Source organism: Tachypleus tridentatus, chromosome 3 (assembly GCF_004210375.1).
Source record: "Tachypleus tridentatus isolate NWPU-2018 chromosome 3, ASM421037v1, whole genome shotgun sequence".
Lineage (NCBI taxonomy): Eukaryota > Metazoa > Arthropoda > Merostomata > Xiphosura > Limulidae > Tachypleus > Tachypleus tridentatus.
This window is the reverse complement of record NC_134827.1, coordinates 4880014-4896164: the sequence shown is the minus strand read 5'-3', so window position 1 is coordinate 4896164 and position 16151 is coordinate 4880014. Positions and strand designations below refer to the sequence as shown.

At 34.3% G+C, this 16151-nt stretch overlaps 1 protein-coding gene and 1 long non-coding RNA gene across 4 annotated transcripts in view; one reads left to right on the top strand and one right to left on the bottom strand.

Annotated features, from left to right (window-relative positions):
- Positions 1-14656, bottom strand: part of LOC143246250 (uncharacterized) — a 64106-nt gene extending 49450 nt beyond the window's left edge. For all 3 annotated transcript variants that reach the window (XR_013025876.1, XR_013025879.1, XR_013025877.1), the window contains exon 1: positions 14421-14656. This is a non-coding gene — a long non-coding RNA (uncharacterized LOC143246250). The remainder of the gene's footprint in view (positions 1-14420) is intronic.
- Positions 14657-14958: 302 nt separating this feature from the next.
- Positions 14959-16151, top strand: part of LOC143246246 (phosphatidylinositol 5-phosphate 4-kinase type-2 alpha-like) — a 56471-nt gene continuing 55278 nt past the window's right edge. Inside the window, 1 exon segment of the mRNA XM_076492647.1 lies at positions 14959-15518. Within this exon segment, the coding sequence (XP_076348762.1) occupies positions 15381-15518 (138 nt within the window). The 5' untranslated portion in view covers positions 14959-15380.

Below are 16151 nucleotides of genomic sequence, written 5' to 3'. Positions count from 1 at the left end.
CGTCTCCGAAGGCCACGCTTCCTTCCATACTACGAAACAGCTCGGTTAATTTTTGCTGAGAAGCACCAAACATGGGACGTAGAAAAGCGGACCAAGGTTTTGTTCTCTGATGAGAAAAAATTTAACCTGGATGGTCCAGATGGCTTCCAACGTTACTGGCAAGATAAGGATATCCCACCGGAGACATTTTCTACACAACACAGTAGAGGAGGTTCCATCATGATCTGGGGTGCCTTCTCCTTCCATGGAACAATGGAGCTTCAGGTTATACAGGGGCGTCAAACAGCACCTGGCTACATTGACATGTTGGAGAGAGCATCTTATTGACTGAAGGCCCTCGCTTGTGTGGAAATGACTGGATATTTCAGCAAGACAACGCTGCAATCCACAATGCCCGCAGGACAAAAGAATTTTTCATGGCGAATAACGTGATTCTTTTGGACCATCCAGCGTGTTCGCCCGAACTGAACCCCATTGAAAATGTTTGGGGGTGGATGGCAAGGGAAGTCTATAGAAATGGACGTAAATTCCAAACAGTGCATAATCTTCGTGAAGCCATCTTCACCACTTGGAATAACATTCCAACCAGCCTTTTGCAAACATTTATATCGACCATGCCAAAGCGAATGTTTGCAGTTATTCGCAATGACGGCAGTGCAACTCACTACTGAGACCTCTTGCTGGGCATTTCCTACCCTGCTTAGGACTTCTTTTTGGTAGGGTCTTAAACTTTTGACCAGCTAGTATTTAGGCTAATTTCCTAGTGTTCCCATTTTCTCTATTAAATGCTAAAAAGTTTTTATTTTCCCTTTTCTTATTTTCATCTTTCGAAGGTCTACTCAAATAAGTGGTTGAGTCTAACAACGCAAAATGCATATTTTTTCTTTATGTTCATTAGCCTTAAGATTTTGGCTGGCAGTGTATAAGTCAATTTATGGTCAAGGAAAACACTGCAATAACGGCCCGGCATGGCCAAGCGTGTTAAGGCGTGCGACTCGTAATCTGAGGGTCATGGGTTCGCTTCCCCGTCACGCCAAAGATCCTCGCTCTTTCAACCATGGGGGCGTTATAATGTGACGAACAATCCCACTATTCGTTGGCAAAAGAGTAGCCCAAGAGTTGTCGGTGGGTGGTGATGACTAGCTGCCTCCTCTCTTGTCTAACTCTGCTAAATTAGAGACTATATTAGGGCAGATAGCCCTCGAGTAGCTTTGCGCGAAATTAAAAAGCAAACTAATTTTAAAGTCAGAAAACAGTTAAAACTCACATGAGCTATATCATTCCTGTCACAGAATTCATAAATATAATACAAATAGGTAACCTACATAGATTCCTATGTCAGAAACTTGTTTCACCAATTTCATAATTTTCGTGAAAGCTTACACAAATTTGAAAATAAACACTATAGGTTTGAATTTCGTGCAAAATTACACGAGGGCTATCTGCGCTAGCCGTCCCTAGTTTAGCAGTGTAAGACTAGAGGGAAGGCAGCTAGTCATCACCACTTACCGCCAACTCTTAAGCTACTCTTTTACCAACGAATAGTGGAATTGATCGTAACTATATAACTTGTTTCACCAATTTCATAATTTTCGTGAAAGCTTACACAAATTTGAAAATAAACACTATAGGTTTGAATTTCGTGCAAAATTACACGAGGGCTATCTGCGCTAGCCGTCCCTAGTTTAGCAGTGTAAGACTAGAGGGAAGGCAGCTAGTCATCACCACTTACCGCCAACTCTTAAGCTACTCTTTTACCAACGAATAGTGGAATTGATCGTAACTATATAACGCCCCCGCGGCTGAAAGGACGAGCATGTTTGGTGTGACAGGGATTCGAACCCGCAGCCCTCGGATTACGAGTCGAGTGGTTTAACCTCCTGGGCATCCCGTGCCTAAACACTATTCAAACAGCAAATCTGCTTTAATTTTATTTCGTTATTGTTTCGCCAAGTGTAAAATAATAGTTGAAACGAGTTGCACAGGGATTATTCTGGGTAATTGTCATAAGAAATATTTCATTTAAATAGTAGCTAACCTAGGCTCAGTTTGTATCATTTTCTTTAGAATTATCAAGCACCTGAAAGCCTCACTTACATGACCTTCCGCTTTTTTACTCATAACCACTTTTGAAAATGCCATTTCAAAGTTTCAGTTTTTAGGTTTATGATGCGAAATATCTATTAAGTGAATTGATAAAGCAAAACTTACGTTTTCCTCTTTCTTTAAATTTTTTTAATATTTCAAAAATCACAAATGTAAGACAAACATGAGAACACACAAAGACTATGAAATTTTCGCGTTTTGAATCAACGACGTCCATCTCACCACGAAGATCAAAACTCTTTTTTAAGTTATTTTCTCTCCTTATTTCACCTTTTCAATTCGTTTAATGATTTTGGGTTGTTATTTCTAGAAATTGCTGCATAATGAGTTATTGCGCTTTGTCCACATTTCGAAATCAAACCCCAGATTTTAGCGTTACAAGATAATAAAATACCGCTGACCAATCGGGGTAGGGAGATAGATATTGATACACTTCAGACCTGTTTGATTTGGTTTGAATTTTACGCAAAGCTACATGAAGGCTATCTGCTCTAGCTTTCTCTACTTTAGGAGTATAATACTAAAGAAAAAGCAGGTAGTCATTATCACCCATTGCCAACTCTTGAACAACTATTTTACCAACAAATAGTGGGAAATGACCGTCACATATATTGCTCCCACAGCTGAAAGGACGAGCATGTTTAGTGTGACAGAGATTCGAACCCGCGACCCTCAGACTGCGCGTTGAGCACCCTAACCACAAGTATTTTTTAAATGTTTTTGTTGATGAATGTTAGGAAAATGACTATCGTGTTCAAAGAAAATGAGCATAAGTCTAACGTAATCTCCTAACCTACTGGCCCGGCATGGCCAAGCGCGTTTAGGCGTGTGACTCGTAATCTGAGGGTCGCGGGTTCACATCCCCGTCGCGCCAAACATGCTCGCCCTTTCAGCCGTGGGGGCGTTATAATGTGACGGTCAATCCCACTATTTGTTGGTAAAAGAGTAGCCCAAGAGTTGGCTTGGGTGGTGATGACTAGCCGCCTTCCCTCTAGTCTTACACTGCTAAATTAGGGACGGCTAGCACAGATAGCCCTCGAGTAGCTATGTGCGAAATTCAAAAAACAAACAAACCTGACCTACTCCTCCTGAGGAGGATTGTTAAATCCGAATCAAAGATTGTATAATAAAAAAATCCTCCAATCTAACATACTTAAAGGGGTAACGTATTGTCTAGTGAATTATATAACACTGGAATGGTACAAAGTTCAGACAAGAATATTTTTGGCTTTATTTTCAGTATTTTTATGAAACTTTTATCACGTACTTTTACTCATTTTGGTATAGGAAACTGATATAAACGCTTAATAATGTAAATAATACATTATATTCCATTTTATTACAATTCATTTAAAAAAACAAAACAAAAACGATTGTTTGTCTCGTATATATCCATATATAAGACAGTCACGCAAGTATGAAAATAAACGTAAAAAAATGTAAAAATATCACATAATTAGATATCTTCATACACACACATAATTTAAAGTTAAAATGATCGAAGAATTATTGTTGTTATTTGTCATTAAGCACAAAACTGCACAACAGGCCATCTGTGCTCTGCCCACTACAGGTATCAAAACTCAGTTTTTAGCGTTGTAAGTCCACAAGCATACCGCTGTGCCACTAGGGCCTCGAAGAATTAAGAAAATGAATAGAGAAAAGTAAATACAAACAATGAATGACGTTTTCATAATTTGCTAGCCATGAATTTATTGTTGTTTTTTTTGTGATACGTAGTTTTCTTTTAAGCCCTCAGTGACACAGCGGTATGTCTACAGAGTTATACTGTTAGCCCTTTGTGTAGCTTTGTGCTCAACAACAAAATAATATCTTTTTTCCAAAATTGTTATTTTTTGTATCTGAACACAATAATATATTGTACCTAAAGAAATGGCTTCATTAATTCTAATATTCGTACTTTAAAAGAAGTCAACAACTTAACATTTAGTATAAAAATGGATTATAAATAAATACCTGTATATCAATCCATGTTGTTTGCATCTAATTAAGCTTATTGTAAGGCTTCAACAAAACAACGAGTTTTCTTTAAGTTTACTATATAAATTTCCCAGTATAAATTACTGAATGTAAAAACTGTCAATAACCTGATTTAACACAATCATACTTTACTTATTCAAATAAAGCAAAAACTCGAAAAGTGACTCGTATAAAACCCAATCTGAAAACAAACATCAGTCATACTTTTTAAAATAAAATTAAATAGATATCAAAGTTAATATTCCAACATTTTAGTTTATTAGCATCCACTTGTGATAATCTCTTAATGACTCTTATACTAACATTATTATGCATTATCTTTCTTAATAAAAGCCAAACTAAAAACTCCACTGATCTCACTCATGCTATAACAAGAAACGTAAGATTTTTTTTCCCTTTTCCCTCCATGAGAACGGAAGTCTTCATTACAAGATGGCATCTAAGTTATCCTAATGAATGAACGCATGGGTTAGACATTGGAAACTGTTATCTGAGTAAACAGCAGCGAACAATTTTAAGTCGCTGACTGAGTACGCAGTTCACAAATGTAACAAATTCGTTTCGTCTAGTTCTTGGTTCAGAACCGGTGGCACTTAAAAAGAAAGTTGAGACAAGACCTAATGAAGTGAGAACCCAAGTAATTCACGAAGACTAAATTTAAAGAATTTTTACAGTTAGTGGATATATCATATTTCTTGGTAAAACTTTAGCGTTACGACAAACTTTATTTTTGCTTTTTCCTGTCCAAAATAAGTACCGTATAGAATTAGATCTTTTCCCTTTATTTTAGTAAGCAAAATAAGTATCAAACGAGAATTATCTATTTTTTTTTTCTCTAAACTTTTCTTAGTAACGAAAGTAACAGCAGAGACATAACTGGGTATTTTTTTTATTTTAATTACCAAAAATAGTTATCAAAATGACACTGGACATGAAAACCTGACCAAGCCTCATCTGTAGTTAGACTCATTCACAATTGTTACCATTTTCAGACCTCCTCCCCCCCCCCAAGAAAAAATGTTTAAGTCAGCATCTTTTGGAATTCACCAAAAAAACAGTTTTCATGCGCTATCAAGTAAAACCACAATCTACATCAATGCACTTCTACATTTATAAGGATTATTTATACACTTTGTGGTATTTCAATGTTGTTATTTCTTAGTGCAAAGTCGAGAATTCAATCCATGTTAGGCCCGGCATGGTCAGGTGGTTAAGGCACTCAACTCGCAATCTGAGGGTCGTGGGTTCGAATCCCCGTCCCACTAAACATGCTCGCCCTTTTAGCTGTGGGGCGTTATAATATAACGGTCAATCTCACTATTCGTTTCTAAAAGAGTAGCCCAACAGTTGGTGGTGGATGGTAATGACTAGCTGCTTTCCCTTTAGTCTTACACTTCTAAAGCAGGGACGGCTAGCGCAGATAGCCCTCGTGTAGTTCTATGCGAAATTTAAAACAAACTTTGTGCAAAGCTACACAATAAACTCTCTGCATTCCATTCAACGTGGAGAATCGAATCCTGCATTGAAACATCAGACTTACCCTCTTACCCACCGGTAAACCTTTATGATAGTACTTATATTAAATTATAAACAGAACACCAAGCTCATTTGATGTTAAAAACTTATCAAATTACATCTACATTACAAGTTCAATAACACAACAATAACTGCAACAGCATCAGGAAGCAAATTATCAAAAATAAATAATAAAGTCAGATTTCTCAAGTGTCCGGTGAACATAGTTGAAAGTGGAATTTTTAACGATCCGGCAAATCAAAAGCAATACTGTTGTACTTTACATCAAAATTCTATCATTCAGTTTGTCGTTATTAGATCGTGTCTATTATGTTAAAATTATTTCCTTGATCTGCCTTCGTGTCAGGTGTTGATAGTAAAATATATGGTATTCTGCTTTTCTAATACAATATAAAATTCAGCGGAACACGAAAATCTTAAATGCAAAAGTTGTGCCGTTGTTTTTTTTTTTCCTGGAAAAAGTATACAGATAAGCTTAATCTCACCCCCACCCCCCACACGCTCAAGGTTATGGACGACTCCTTACAAGACCTGTGTGACAAAATAAGAGGTTCTTAACACAACGAGATATGATAAAAACAAATTACGTTAGAGAACATATATAGAGATAATTCAGTACGATATGTTTTATGTTACCTGTGAAATTACTAGAAAAAAAATGTGACAAAGTACTTTTCTGTGCGCTAAGATTAATAACGTTATTCTATTAGTAATAAACATTTAGGTAAGTCCCTCAATAAATATTTATATAGCTATTTTATCTTTAACAAACGTTAACTAGCCTGTTTTTGACCTTTTTTAACTGTTTCTTAATTTTGTTTAAGAAACAACAATCTGTAAACTGAGAATAGTTAACGGTCGTATAATTGTGTTATCTGATTCAATAACTTATAAAACTAAGAAATTCCATCTTGGATCCGGAAAATGAACATTTAAGTTTTTATTTATATATCATAAGGCAATGTATTTCTAATCTTATTAGATATAGTTTCAAACCAACAGCGTGGTTCTTGATAAAATAGAACTAAAACAATTATTGTACATTAAATAATACTTTGAATATTAATGTTTATGTTTATTTTCCTCTTACAGTTCATTTAGAACAGTAATCTAAAAGCTATACTTATTGTTTTATACTGATATCAATATACTTGTTGCAAAAAAAAAGATATTTTTTTATTTCATGGTAAACAATAACGCTTTCTTGAAATGAAACTGTTCAGGATTTATGATGAATAAAGGACAAATTTATAACTGCTTGCATATGTTCTTCAACTGCGAAATAAGCTAAATTAATGTTAAAGCACCTTGTAGTTTAACTTGAGTGAAACCAAATATTTACATTATTATTACTTTGAACCATGTTATGAATACTTTAAGTTACTTTTGACACAGCTGAGAAGATTTTTTTTATTAAGCACAAATCTACACGGTGGGCTATCGCGAGTATCGAAACCCAATATTTAACGTTATTAGCACTCAGAGTGACAGCTGAGCTGTGGGGTTGTTTTAATTTTAACATGATTTATTCTTAATGAACAACAGATGAAAGATAGAAGTAAATCATGTTGTGATCAGCGGTTGTTTTAACATGATTTATTTTTAATGGACAACAAATGAAAGAAGTAAATCATGTTTTGATCAGTGGCTGTTTAAAGTTTAACATGATTTATTCTTAATGAACAACGGATGAAAGATAGAAGTAAATCATGCTGTGATCAGTAGTTGTTTTATGTCTAACATCATTTATTTTTAATGAACAACTGTACAGCTTAAAACTTTTGTTGGAATTCATTTAGAGTTATCCCTCCCTTCTTTTCATCTCAGACTTTTTAAAATTGTAGTTCAATGTTTCATCGCTAAATTATTTAGTAAATTAAAATATAAATTAGACTGACTGAGAAATGTCAAGTTACCTTTATAATGAAATGTAATAATTTTCATGGTTGTCCATATACACATTCTTATAGGTTTTCTTCTGGCGTTTGTTTTGCTATGCATATTTAGAAATTATCCTTTTGACTATGGCTTTGAAAAACAACACCTACCGTTATAAAATTAATTCAAACAAGAATTATTCATTGTTTCACTTGTTGTAAAATTAACATTTGTTATTTCTCACTACCGTGATTATTTTACTATACACGAGTATTGCATTTCATTATTATTTATGATAACTCATTTAACATGAAGCCGCATAGATATTCTATACATGCATGTATGACGTAAGCATCAATGTTTTAATTGTTGTATTTGAGGAAATTCAGGTCAATCATTACATATTTCCAAAGTTTCCAAAGAACTGCAATAACTTAATATGCCCAGGCCCGAGAATGACCAGTGGCTTGCCTGTCGGACTGTGGAGCAAACATTTAATGGTTCGAGTACCATTACCGCCAAAATGAAATTCGTGACCTGCACTTTGAGACGGTAGATGTGTTAAAGGAGTGATGGTAAAATTCCACTATGCGGTCTGACAAGAGTAGACCAAGAATTGGCGATGAACGATATTGAGTAGTTGCCTTCCCTCTAGTCGCTCCCCAGTGGCTCAGCGGTATGTTTGCGGACTTAAAACGCTAAAAACCGGGTTTCGATACTCGTGGTGGGCAGAGCACTGTGTAGCTTTGTGCTTAATTCAAAACAACAACAACGCTCCCCAGTGACACAGCAATATGTCTGCGGCTGCGGACTCACACCAAAAATACCGGGTTTCGACGCCCGTGGTGGGCAGAGCACAGATAGCCCATTGTGTAGCTTTGTACGGTGGCTGCTGTGGACTAGTTGCTTATCTCCTCCACCTTTCAGTTCAAAATTACGGCTGCTTTCCACAGATAGTTCTTGTGTAGTTGCCTCACTCCCAGCCCCAAGGCTCAGAGGAAAGTCTAAAGACTTATCATACTAAAAAGGAGTTTCGATACTCGCGGTAGGCACAGCACAGATAACCCATTGTGTAGCTTTGTGTTTAATCACAAACAAACAAATTCTTGTATATCTTTGTGTAAAATTTTAAAATAAATAAACAAGAAAAAATGTACAGAAAAAATATACAGCTTTCACGTTTTTAAAAATATTTTGTTCTTCCGGTGAAACAGCGGTAAGTTTACAAATCGCTAAAATCGTGGTTTGACTCCTCGCAGTGGACACAGCAGATAATACAACCTGGCTTTGCTCTAAAACAAATGTTCCCCCTCCAGTTGCACAGCAGTTTATCTGTGAATTCACAACACTAGAAACCAGAGCACAAATAAACCATTGTGTAGGTTTATGCTTAATTACAAACAAACTGAAATGAATACAATTTAAATATTTTGAGAAATTTTGAATTCTAAAGTGAAAAACTGTGTGATGGGATAATATCAAGTACATAAAGAAAATATTTAAGTTACCCTACTAAAGCGCGCTGATTATTTCCATATTTACAAACCAAGATATACATTCTACTATTACGTTATTGTAGCCTCCCCCAGTAGCTCAGCAGTATGTCTGCGGACTTACAACACTAAAAACCGGGTTTCGATACCCGTGGTGGGCAGAGCACAGATAGCCTATTGTGTAGCTTTGTGCTTAATTCAAAAGAACAATAACATTATTGTTATATAAGCTGAAAACATTTGTTGTAAGTGTGACCAAAAACATATACAACATAAAAATATTGCCATAACGTTTCAATATAGACAAGGCGTACTTTTTAACATCGTAAATAAATAGCGCTACGTGAAGTTGTTTTTGTAAAAACAAATTAAGTCCAAGAACTACGCGACTCGTAATAGAAGTTGCATATATTGAGAACTGCAGGCATTTACTTTAATCTAGTAAATTACTTACAACTACACTATTTCATATAATTTTCATCCGACTTTAAAGTGTTGTTTGTTTTTCATGTACAGCAAAAATAGTGAACTGAACAGCAAGAATTACTTGGCATGTAGCCTAAAAACCCAACACATAGACAAAGACATTGTAGCAGTGTAAGACTAGAGGGAAGGCAGCTAGTCATCACCACTCACCCAACTCTTAAGCCACTCTTTTACCAACAAATAATGGGATTGACCTTCACATTATAACGCCCCCAAGGCTGAAAGGGCAAGCGGGATTCGAACCCGCGGTTCTCGGTTTAGGAGTCGAACACCTTAACCTACCTGGCCATTCCTAGAAAGGTAAACTATGTATTGTACCCAATGCCGTGCTAAGGTACTAGTGGGCCGTGGGCGAAGAATAAACTTGTGTCCCATCCCTTTGATGTTAAGAAAATACCACGCAGTTTGATAAAATAAATTTATTAGCGATAAAAAATTCAACAAAATAAAAAAGAAAAAATATTTTTAAATAGTTGGTTTATTATTATTATTTTATTATACATTTCATATCTCATTATTTATTATTATATTCGTAACGCGCAGTGGGCCCTGAACATTGCCATTTTTGTTTAGTGGATAAAACGATCCTGAGTACACCAAATTTATCAGATATACACACTCACAGAATTTTATATACATGAAATCCGTCTCGTACGGTGTACTTTGTATCTGGTTTCTCTAATTACACCGCTATGAAAAGTTCTAGAAACGTCTGAAAACAACGCCCTCTTAAACGTCAATCTTAGAGCCTATGTTCGAATTCCCGTCACACCGAGTATGTTCGCCCTTAGGGTGCGTTATATTGTGGTGGTCAATCCCACTATTCCTTGGTCAAAAAAAGCCTAATAGTTGGCGGTGAGTAATGATGACGCATTGAATTATAAGTTAGACACACTAACTTTTAACAACATATTCGACCTCAACCTCGTATTCCATATCTAAAAAAAAAATGGCCACTTCTTAAAAGATTATAGACTGATTTTAAATCCATGTACCTTTAGGCGCGGCTACTTTGAAGATTTTAAACGAAAATGTTTAGATACCTATTCATAGCACTGAAACATTAAAACAATTTTTGATTTTCAGTATTTATGGCACAAATGAATACTACAAGTTTATGTACAGGATCCCAGTGAGTTTTGAAAAAAAAAAATTAAAGTAGCTGCCTTCATGTCATTGTTTTGATACTGTTGCAACTTCTACTTGTAAGTATAGAATTATAAGCCTTTTCATTCTGCCTTAGATATCAAGTAATTTGTTGTAGAAGTGTATCCTTGTCCATAACTATTTTTGTTAAAAAGAAGAAATATGACTTGCTGTAAGAAATCTAATAACTTTGTTACTGCTTATGTGTCGGAGTAATGCTATTTATTTAAATATAAGAAAATGCATAAATGTTTCGGAGCTGAAGTTTCATCAAAGATATAGAGACTTATCTGATCTCCATATCTAAAAATTATATTCAAGATCGTTTATTGATGCCAGAACACGTTCAAAAATGTTCACAAGTTTAGAATAACAATTATTATTAATAAATTTAGCGAGCTGCTAAATTTATTTCTATTAAATCAAAAGTTTACTTTGTCAAAACCAAACTGTGGATAATTTATTGCGTTGTTGTCAGTTGCTTCCACAATTATGCCATCTGCTTTAGATTATATATTTCTGTTTTGTTTATTTTTAATTTTTTTCTCCCTTTTCTTGTTTACGTTTTCAAGTTACGTGTATTTGTGGGTACTGAAGTTCACATAATACATGCATATTATAAACTGCAGTTTGCCTGTCCTTCCATATTTTGTTTCGTTATGAGTACATTGTAGCCATTTCACTACCGTAATACGCTTATCGTTCGAACCTTTTGAAAAATATTAACACATAAAATCATTTGCTTATTTACGCCTTTTTTATGTTGCTTCGTTTAACTAAGTTTTCCGTTTTGTTTAATTTATTTGTTTTACGTCATTATATCTATATGTTAATTTTAATTTCCAGTATAATCACAGAAGTTTACTTATAAAACCATGATTCGCGTTTGTTTGACATAAAACCTGAAATAATTTTAATTGAGGAGCCTTATAGTTCCTGGAACTGCCTTTGAAAAGTGTACTTTATAAGTTCTTCACTATGCGGCGCTAAAAACACGAAATATACAAATATAAGAAATATATTTCTATAACATTGTAAAATTAACAATTTCATAACATGTTGTTGCACTATATTGTAGTCATTTTTTAGAAATAAATAGACCATAAATAAATTGAAATTTTAATGCAAGAAAGCATATTATTTTTATAATCAATTTTTTTCTGTTGAGATTATATACTTGAACACCACTAAATTTAGTGTTCTTCTGTTAATAATACACCTCACATTAAACTATTTTACATACTGTTAGTACTGAAGGCTATACTGGAATAAAGGATTTAGCTACTACTATTTCATTTTGCATGCAACGTCCATAAATAGTTTTGAGCTTAAAATATACATTCTAAAATTTTTAAACCGAAGGTTTTCGGACTGCTAGATTCATAAATACATAATGCTTTGGAAATATCATGTGTGCACAATTTTTAAACAACTTTGCCAAAAACCTGAAAATCTTGTACCTGCTCCTAAATTCTTTGATATTTCTCGAAAACGGCCAGGCATAGCCAAGCGTGTTAAGGCGTGCAACTCGTAATCTGAGTGTCGCGGGTTCGCATCCCGGTCGCGCCAAACATGCTCGCCTTTTCAGCCGTGAGGGCGTTATAATGTAACGGTCAATCCCACTATTCGTTGGTAAAAGAGTAGCCCAAGAGTTGGTGGTGGGTGGTGATGACTAGCTGCCTTCCCTCTAGTCTTACACTGCTAAATTAGGGACGACTAGCACAGATAACCCTCGAGTAGCTTTGTGCGAAATTCCAAAACAAACAAAATCTCGCAAAAATAAAAATTATATTGTATATTTTCTTTGAAACTGTACCTATGAGGCTTTTTTGTAGCACTTTTTTCCAAAAGCATTAAGAACAAAAGTGAATTTGTAAACCGTTTCTGTTTCAGCTGAAACTGTATTAATTACTTTTGACTTTGCATCAATGTACTTATTTATTTCAAATGAAGAAGGTAGTAATATCGCATTGAAATTGTGAAAGATACGCTATTGTTTCTTGACTCTAGTCGCTACTAAAGAATTGAAGAAGTTGACATATAAAATAAAGTTGATCTTGTAATTGCAATTTTGTTCGTACGTACTTGCTCAAAAGTAAAGTGTAATTTAAATGACATGCGCCCCCCCCAAAAAAAAGAGTATGCGATTATTGTTACATATACATTGATAATTTTGAAATGGCAAACTATGGATTGGATAATGTATAAGATTATTCATTATCGCAGTCGAAATTTAAACTACAAATTAGTATTCTTTCCTTTTAACTCTGATTTGGCTTGCATCCAAGCCTAATTTAACCATTACTCTTGAGCTTAAAAATAACAACAAAACTCGTTATATTGCCAGCTTAGGAGTTTTACGCTATAACAAAGAAAATACTTTTTTTTAATTTCAGAACATGGATTTATTGGACTACGTCAACTAACTGAAGCGGTTAAATAATTTCTCATTTTTTATTTACTTTATAAATTAAAGATAAAACTGGTATCAAAACTTTATGTATCTCTTCATATATTTTTATATTTATTTTCTCTGAATTAGAGTATTTTGCCACCATATATCATTTTTCATTTGTCTCGTTTTAATATAGTTGAAATCTAAACGGTACTGCTCAGCGGTAAATCTGAAGACTTACAACGATAAAACTGGGTTCCAAGTACAGACAGTGCCATTGTGTAGCTTTGAGTTTAACAACAACGATCAAACCAAATCGTGACATTCCAGAAAATCCGTGAATTTTTCGTGATGAAGAGAAACTCACTTTAAATAAAAATATATTTTCAAAAACGGCTGGTGTGGGTATTAGCACTTTAATAAAATAAGGTACAGAGTAACGTTGACGTTAACCTGAAGGTGACCTAAGAGGGTCGAAACGTTGTTTTGTACTTTATTTTAATTAAAATGCTAATATCCATACCAGCCGTCTTGAGAATACACCGGTAAATGTTATTGCTTCACATACTTTGTTTTTATTTTGTTAATATGTAACACACTTCAGTTTTAAATCTATTCATGTAAGTAAAGCGTTCTCTTAAAGAAGTGTTACAGTTGTAAAGTTAAAATACAAAATACATAATATTCTGGCGTTAAAGCATATGTATTTCAAATTTTCGTTCGATAATGTCTTCTTTTAGCCAGAATACACTAGATAATTTTTTTAAAATGCCGGACCGTGTTCTTTTTTTACATATGACATTCTTTATCCTGTTTTTGTTTTTAGTTGCTCTGATTTTTTTTTTGTTTTTTTTTGGAATTTCGCACAAAGCTACTCGAGGTCTATCTGTGCTAGCCGTCCCTAATTTAGCAGTGTAAGACTAGAGGGAAGGTAGTTAGTTATCACCACCCACCGCCAACTCTTGGGCTCCTCTTTTACCAACGAATAGTGGGATTGACCGTCACATTATACACCCCCACGGCTGGGAGGGCGAGCATGTTTCGCGCGACGCGGGCGCGAACCCGCGACCCTCGGATTACGAGTCGCACGCCTTACGCGCTTGGCCATGCCAGGCCAGTTACTCTGCTTACGGATAGTTTAAATATTCGAATCTAATCTTTTAAAGATAGGTTTAATTACAATTTAATACGTCGTTTTTCTTTTACTGGGCGGATTCTTCTAAATTATTTTGTGAAAATAATTAAAATGAATTAATTTAGTTCTTCCCTAATATTTACATAACTTATAAATTGCTTTCACTTATTTACTTTTTGTATCCTGTAAGTCAAATGAAATACAGCGCTAATTTTACGACTAGTAACGCAAAAAATAAACTTACTTTTATGCGTTCACAGCTAATCGATCAAATAAACGAATATACTTGATCACTGGCATTCATTCGAATACTTCACTGAATCTATAAGTATGTGTAGCATAGTTTCTAGGTGCTTCGCAAAGTCTCTTGATCACTTATATACCTAAACATTCTGCCCTCAAGTAGCCCAGCGGCAAATCTGAAGTCAAAAACAGGGTTTCGACACCTGTGGTGGGCGCAGTGCAGATAGCCCATCCTTTACGTTATGCGCCCTCTAGCCAACAAACAAATTACAAGAAAAAATTATATATGCACTTATGTATGATATACTAAATTGTAAAGAAATCTCTGAATATTAATCTATATAAACTAAAGCAGAAGTAAAGTGACCTAACTATTCTTTTTATTTACAATAAAACTTAATCAGTATAATATGATAAAAATGTATTTATTTCGCAAATGAAAAATAAAATTTTGCTGTACTTTTGGTAGTCTGCTACGATTCTAGTTAAATAAGACTAAAATTGAGCCTAGATCACGTGATTTACTAATGTTACTCCCATCATACCATCGTGTGTTTATAATAGTAGTGCTTGTATTAAGGGGGTTGATTCTATAGGAATTTTTAGAATTGGTGAACAGGGGTAAATGTTTTGACAATTTAAATTAAAGGAATTTTCAGGACTACTGATTTATGTAAAAATCAACAAAATGTAGCTGTAAAATTGGTATTAAATTGTTAGTTGCAGGTTTATTTAAAAGCCGTGCAAAATAGTACGGTTTAAACAGTTTGAAAATAAGCCGAGGCAGACTTGGAAAACTTGATATCTGTAAAATTAAAAACGCTGAACTTGAAGTTTACTACAGTCATATCTGAGCTAATGCACTAACCGTTACGGCATTACTAGTATTAAAATCAGTGGTTAATATTAAAATATTGAATTAAAGCTTGTCAGGATACTACAAATTAACATAGTTCGAACGATGGCTACAGGAGGAAGCATTAAACAACAAGGCAGCAAGTTGAAGAAGAAGCATTTTAAACCTAAATATCAGAAAACTAAAATTTTCCGAGCTAACGAACCTTTACTTAGTGTTTTCATGTGGGGTATCAATCACACGGTAAGTTTAATGAAACACAAGTTAATTCAACTGCAAAATATTGTAACTTGGTAATAGTAAATAATAGTAGTTACAATGTTAATTAATATGAATACTACAGTGTGTACTGTATTATGATTAATACCATTCAGAATATCAGTATTAGGAGTCTCTGGCTTGGATTCATAGATTTGTATATAATAATTTGAAGCTAGTATTGAACAGCGATTTATAAGTTTTATAGCTGCATTACTGCTTTGAACAGTGAAAATGGCCTTAAATTAATAACATTTGAGTAATATTCAACTGTAAACTCTTTTTTTCTATTTTTATTTCTAATTTGAATTAAAGGAATATTAAAGTAGTTACATGTATAACATTTTGATGACTTTTGCCAACGTGGGACAAAAAGAAACAGTTTATTGTAACCTTTCTTAAACTTTATGTGAATGCGTTTTTTTTTTTCTTTATAAGGATAATAATTTTCATTTAGCTTATTCAGAGAGAGTGTTAGTACAGTGACCTAAAAATATTTCCAAGACATGCTTGGAAAGAGTATTAAACTGTATTTGATTAAAGTACATACTATACCCAAAACCAAATCAAAAGATATAAATGAAATATTTATTCAGAAACTGAGTAATAAAAATCTTG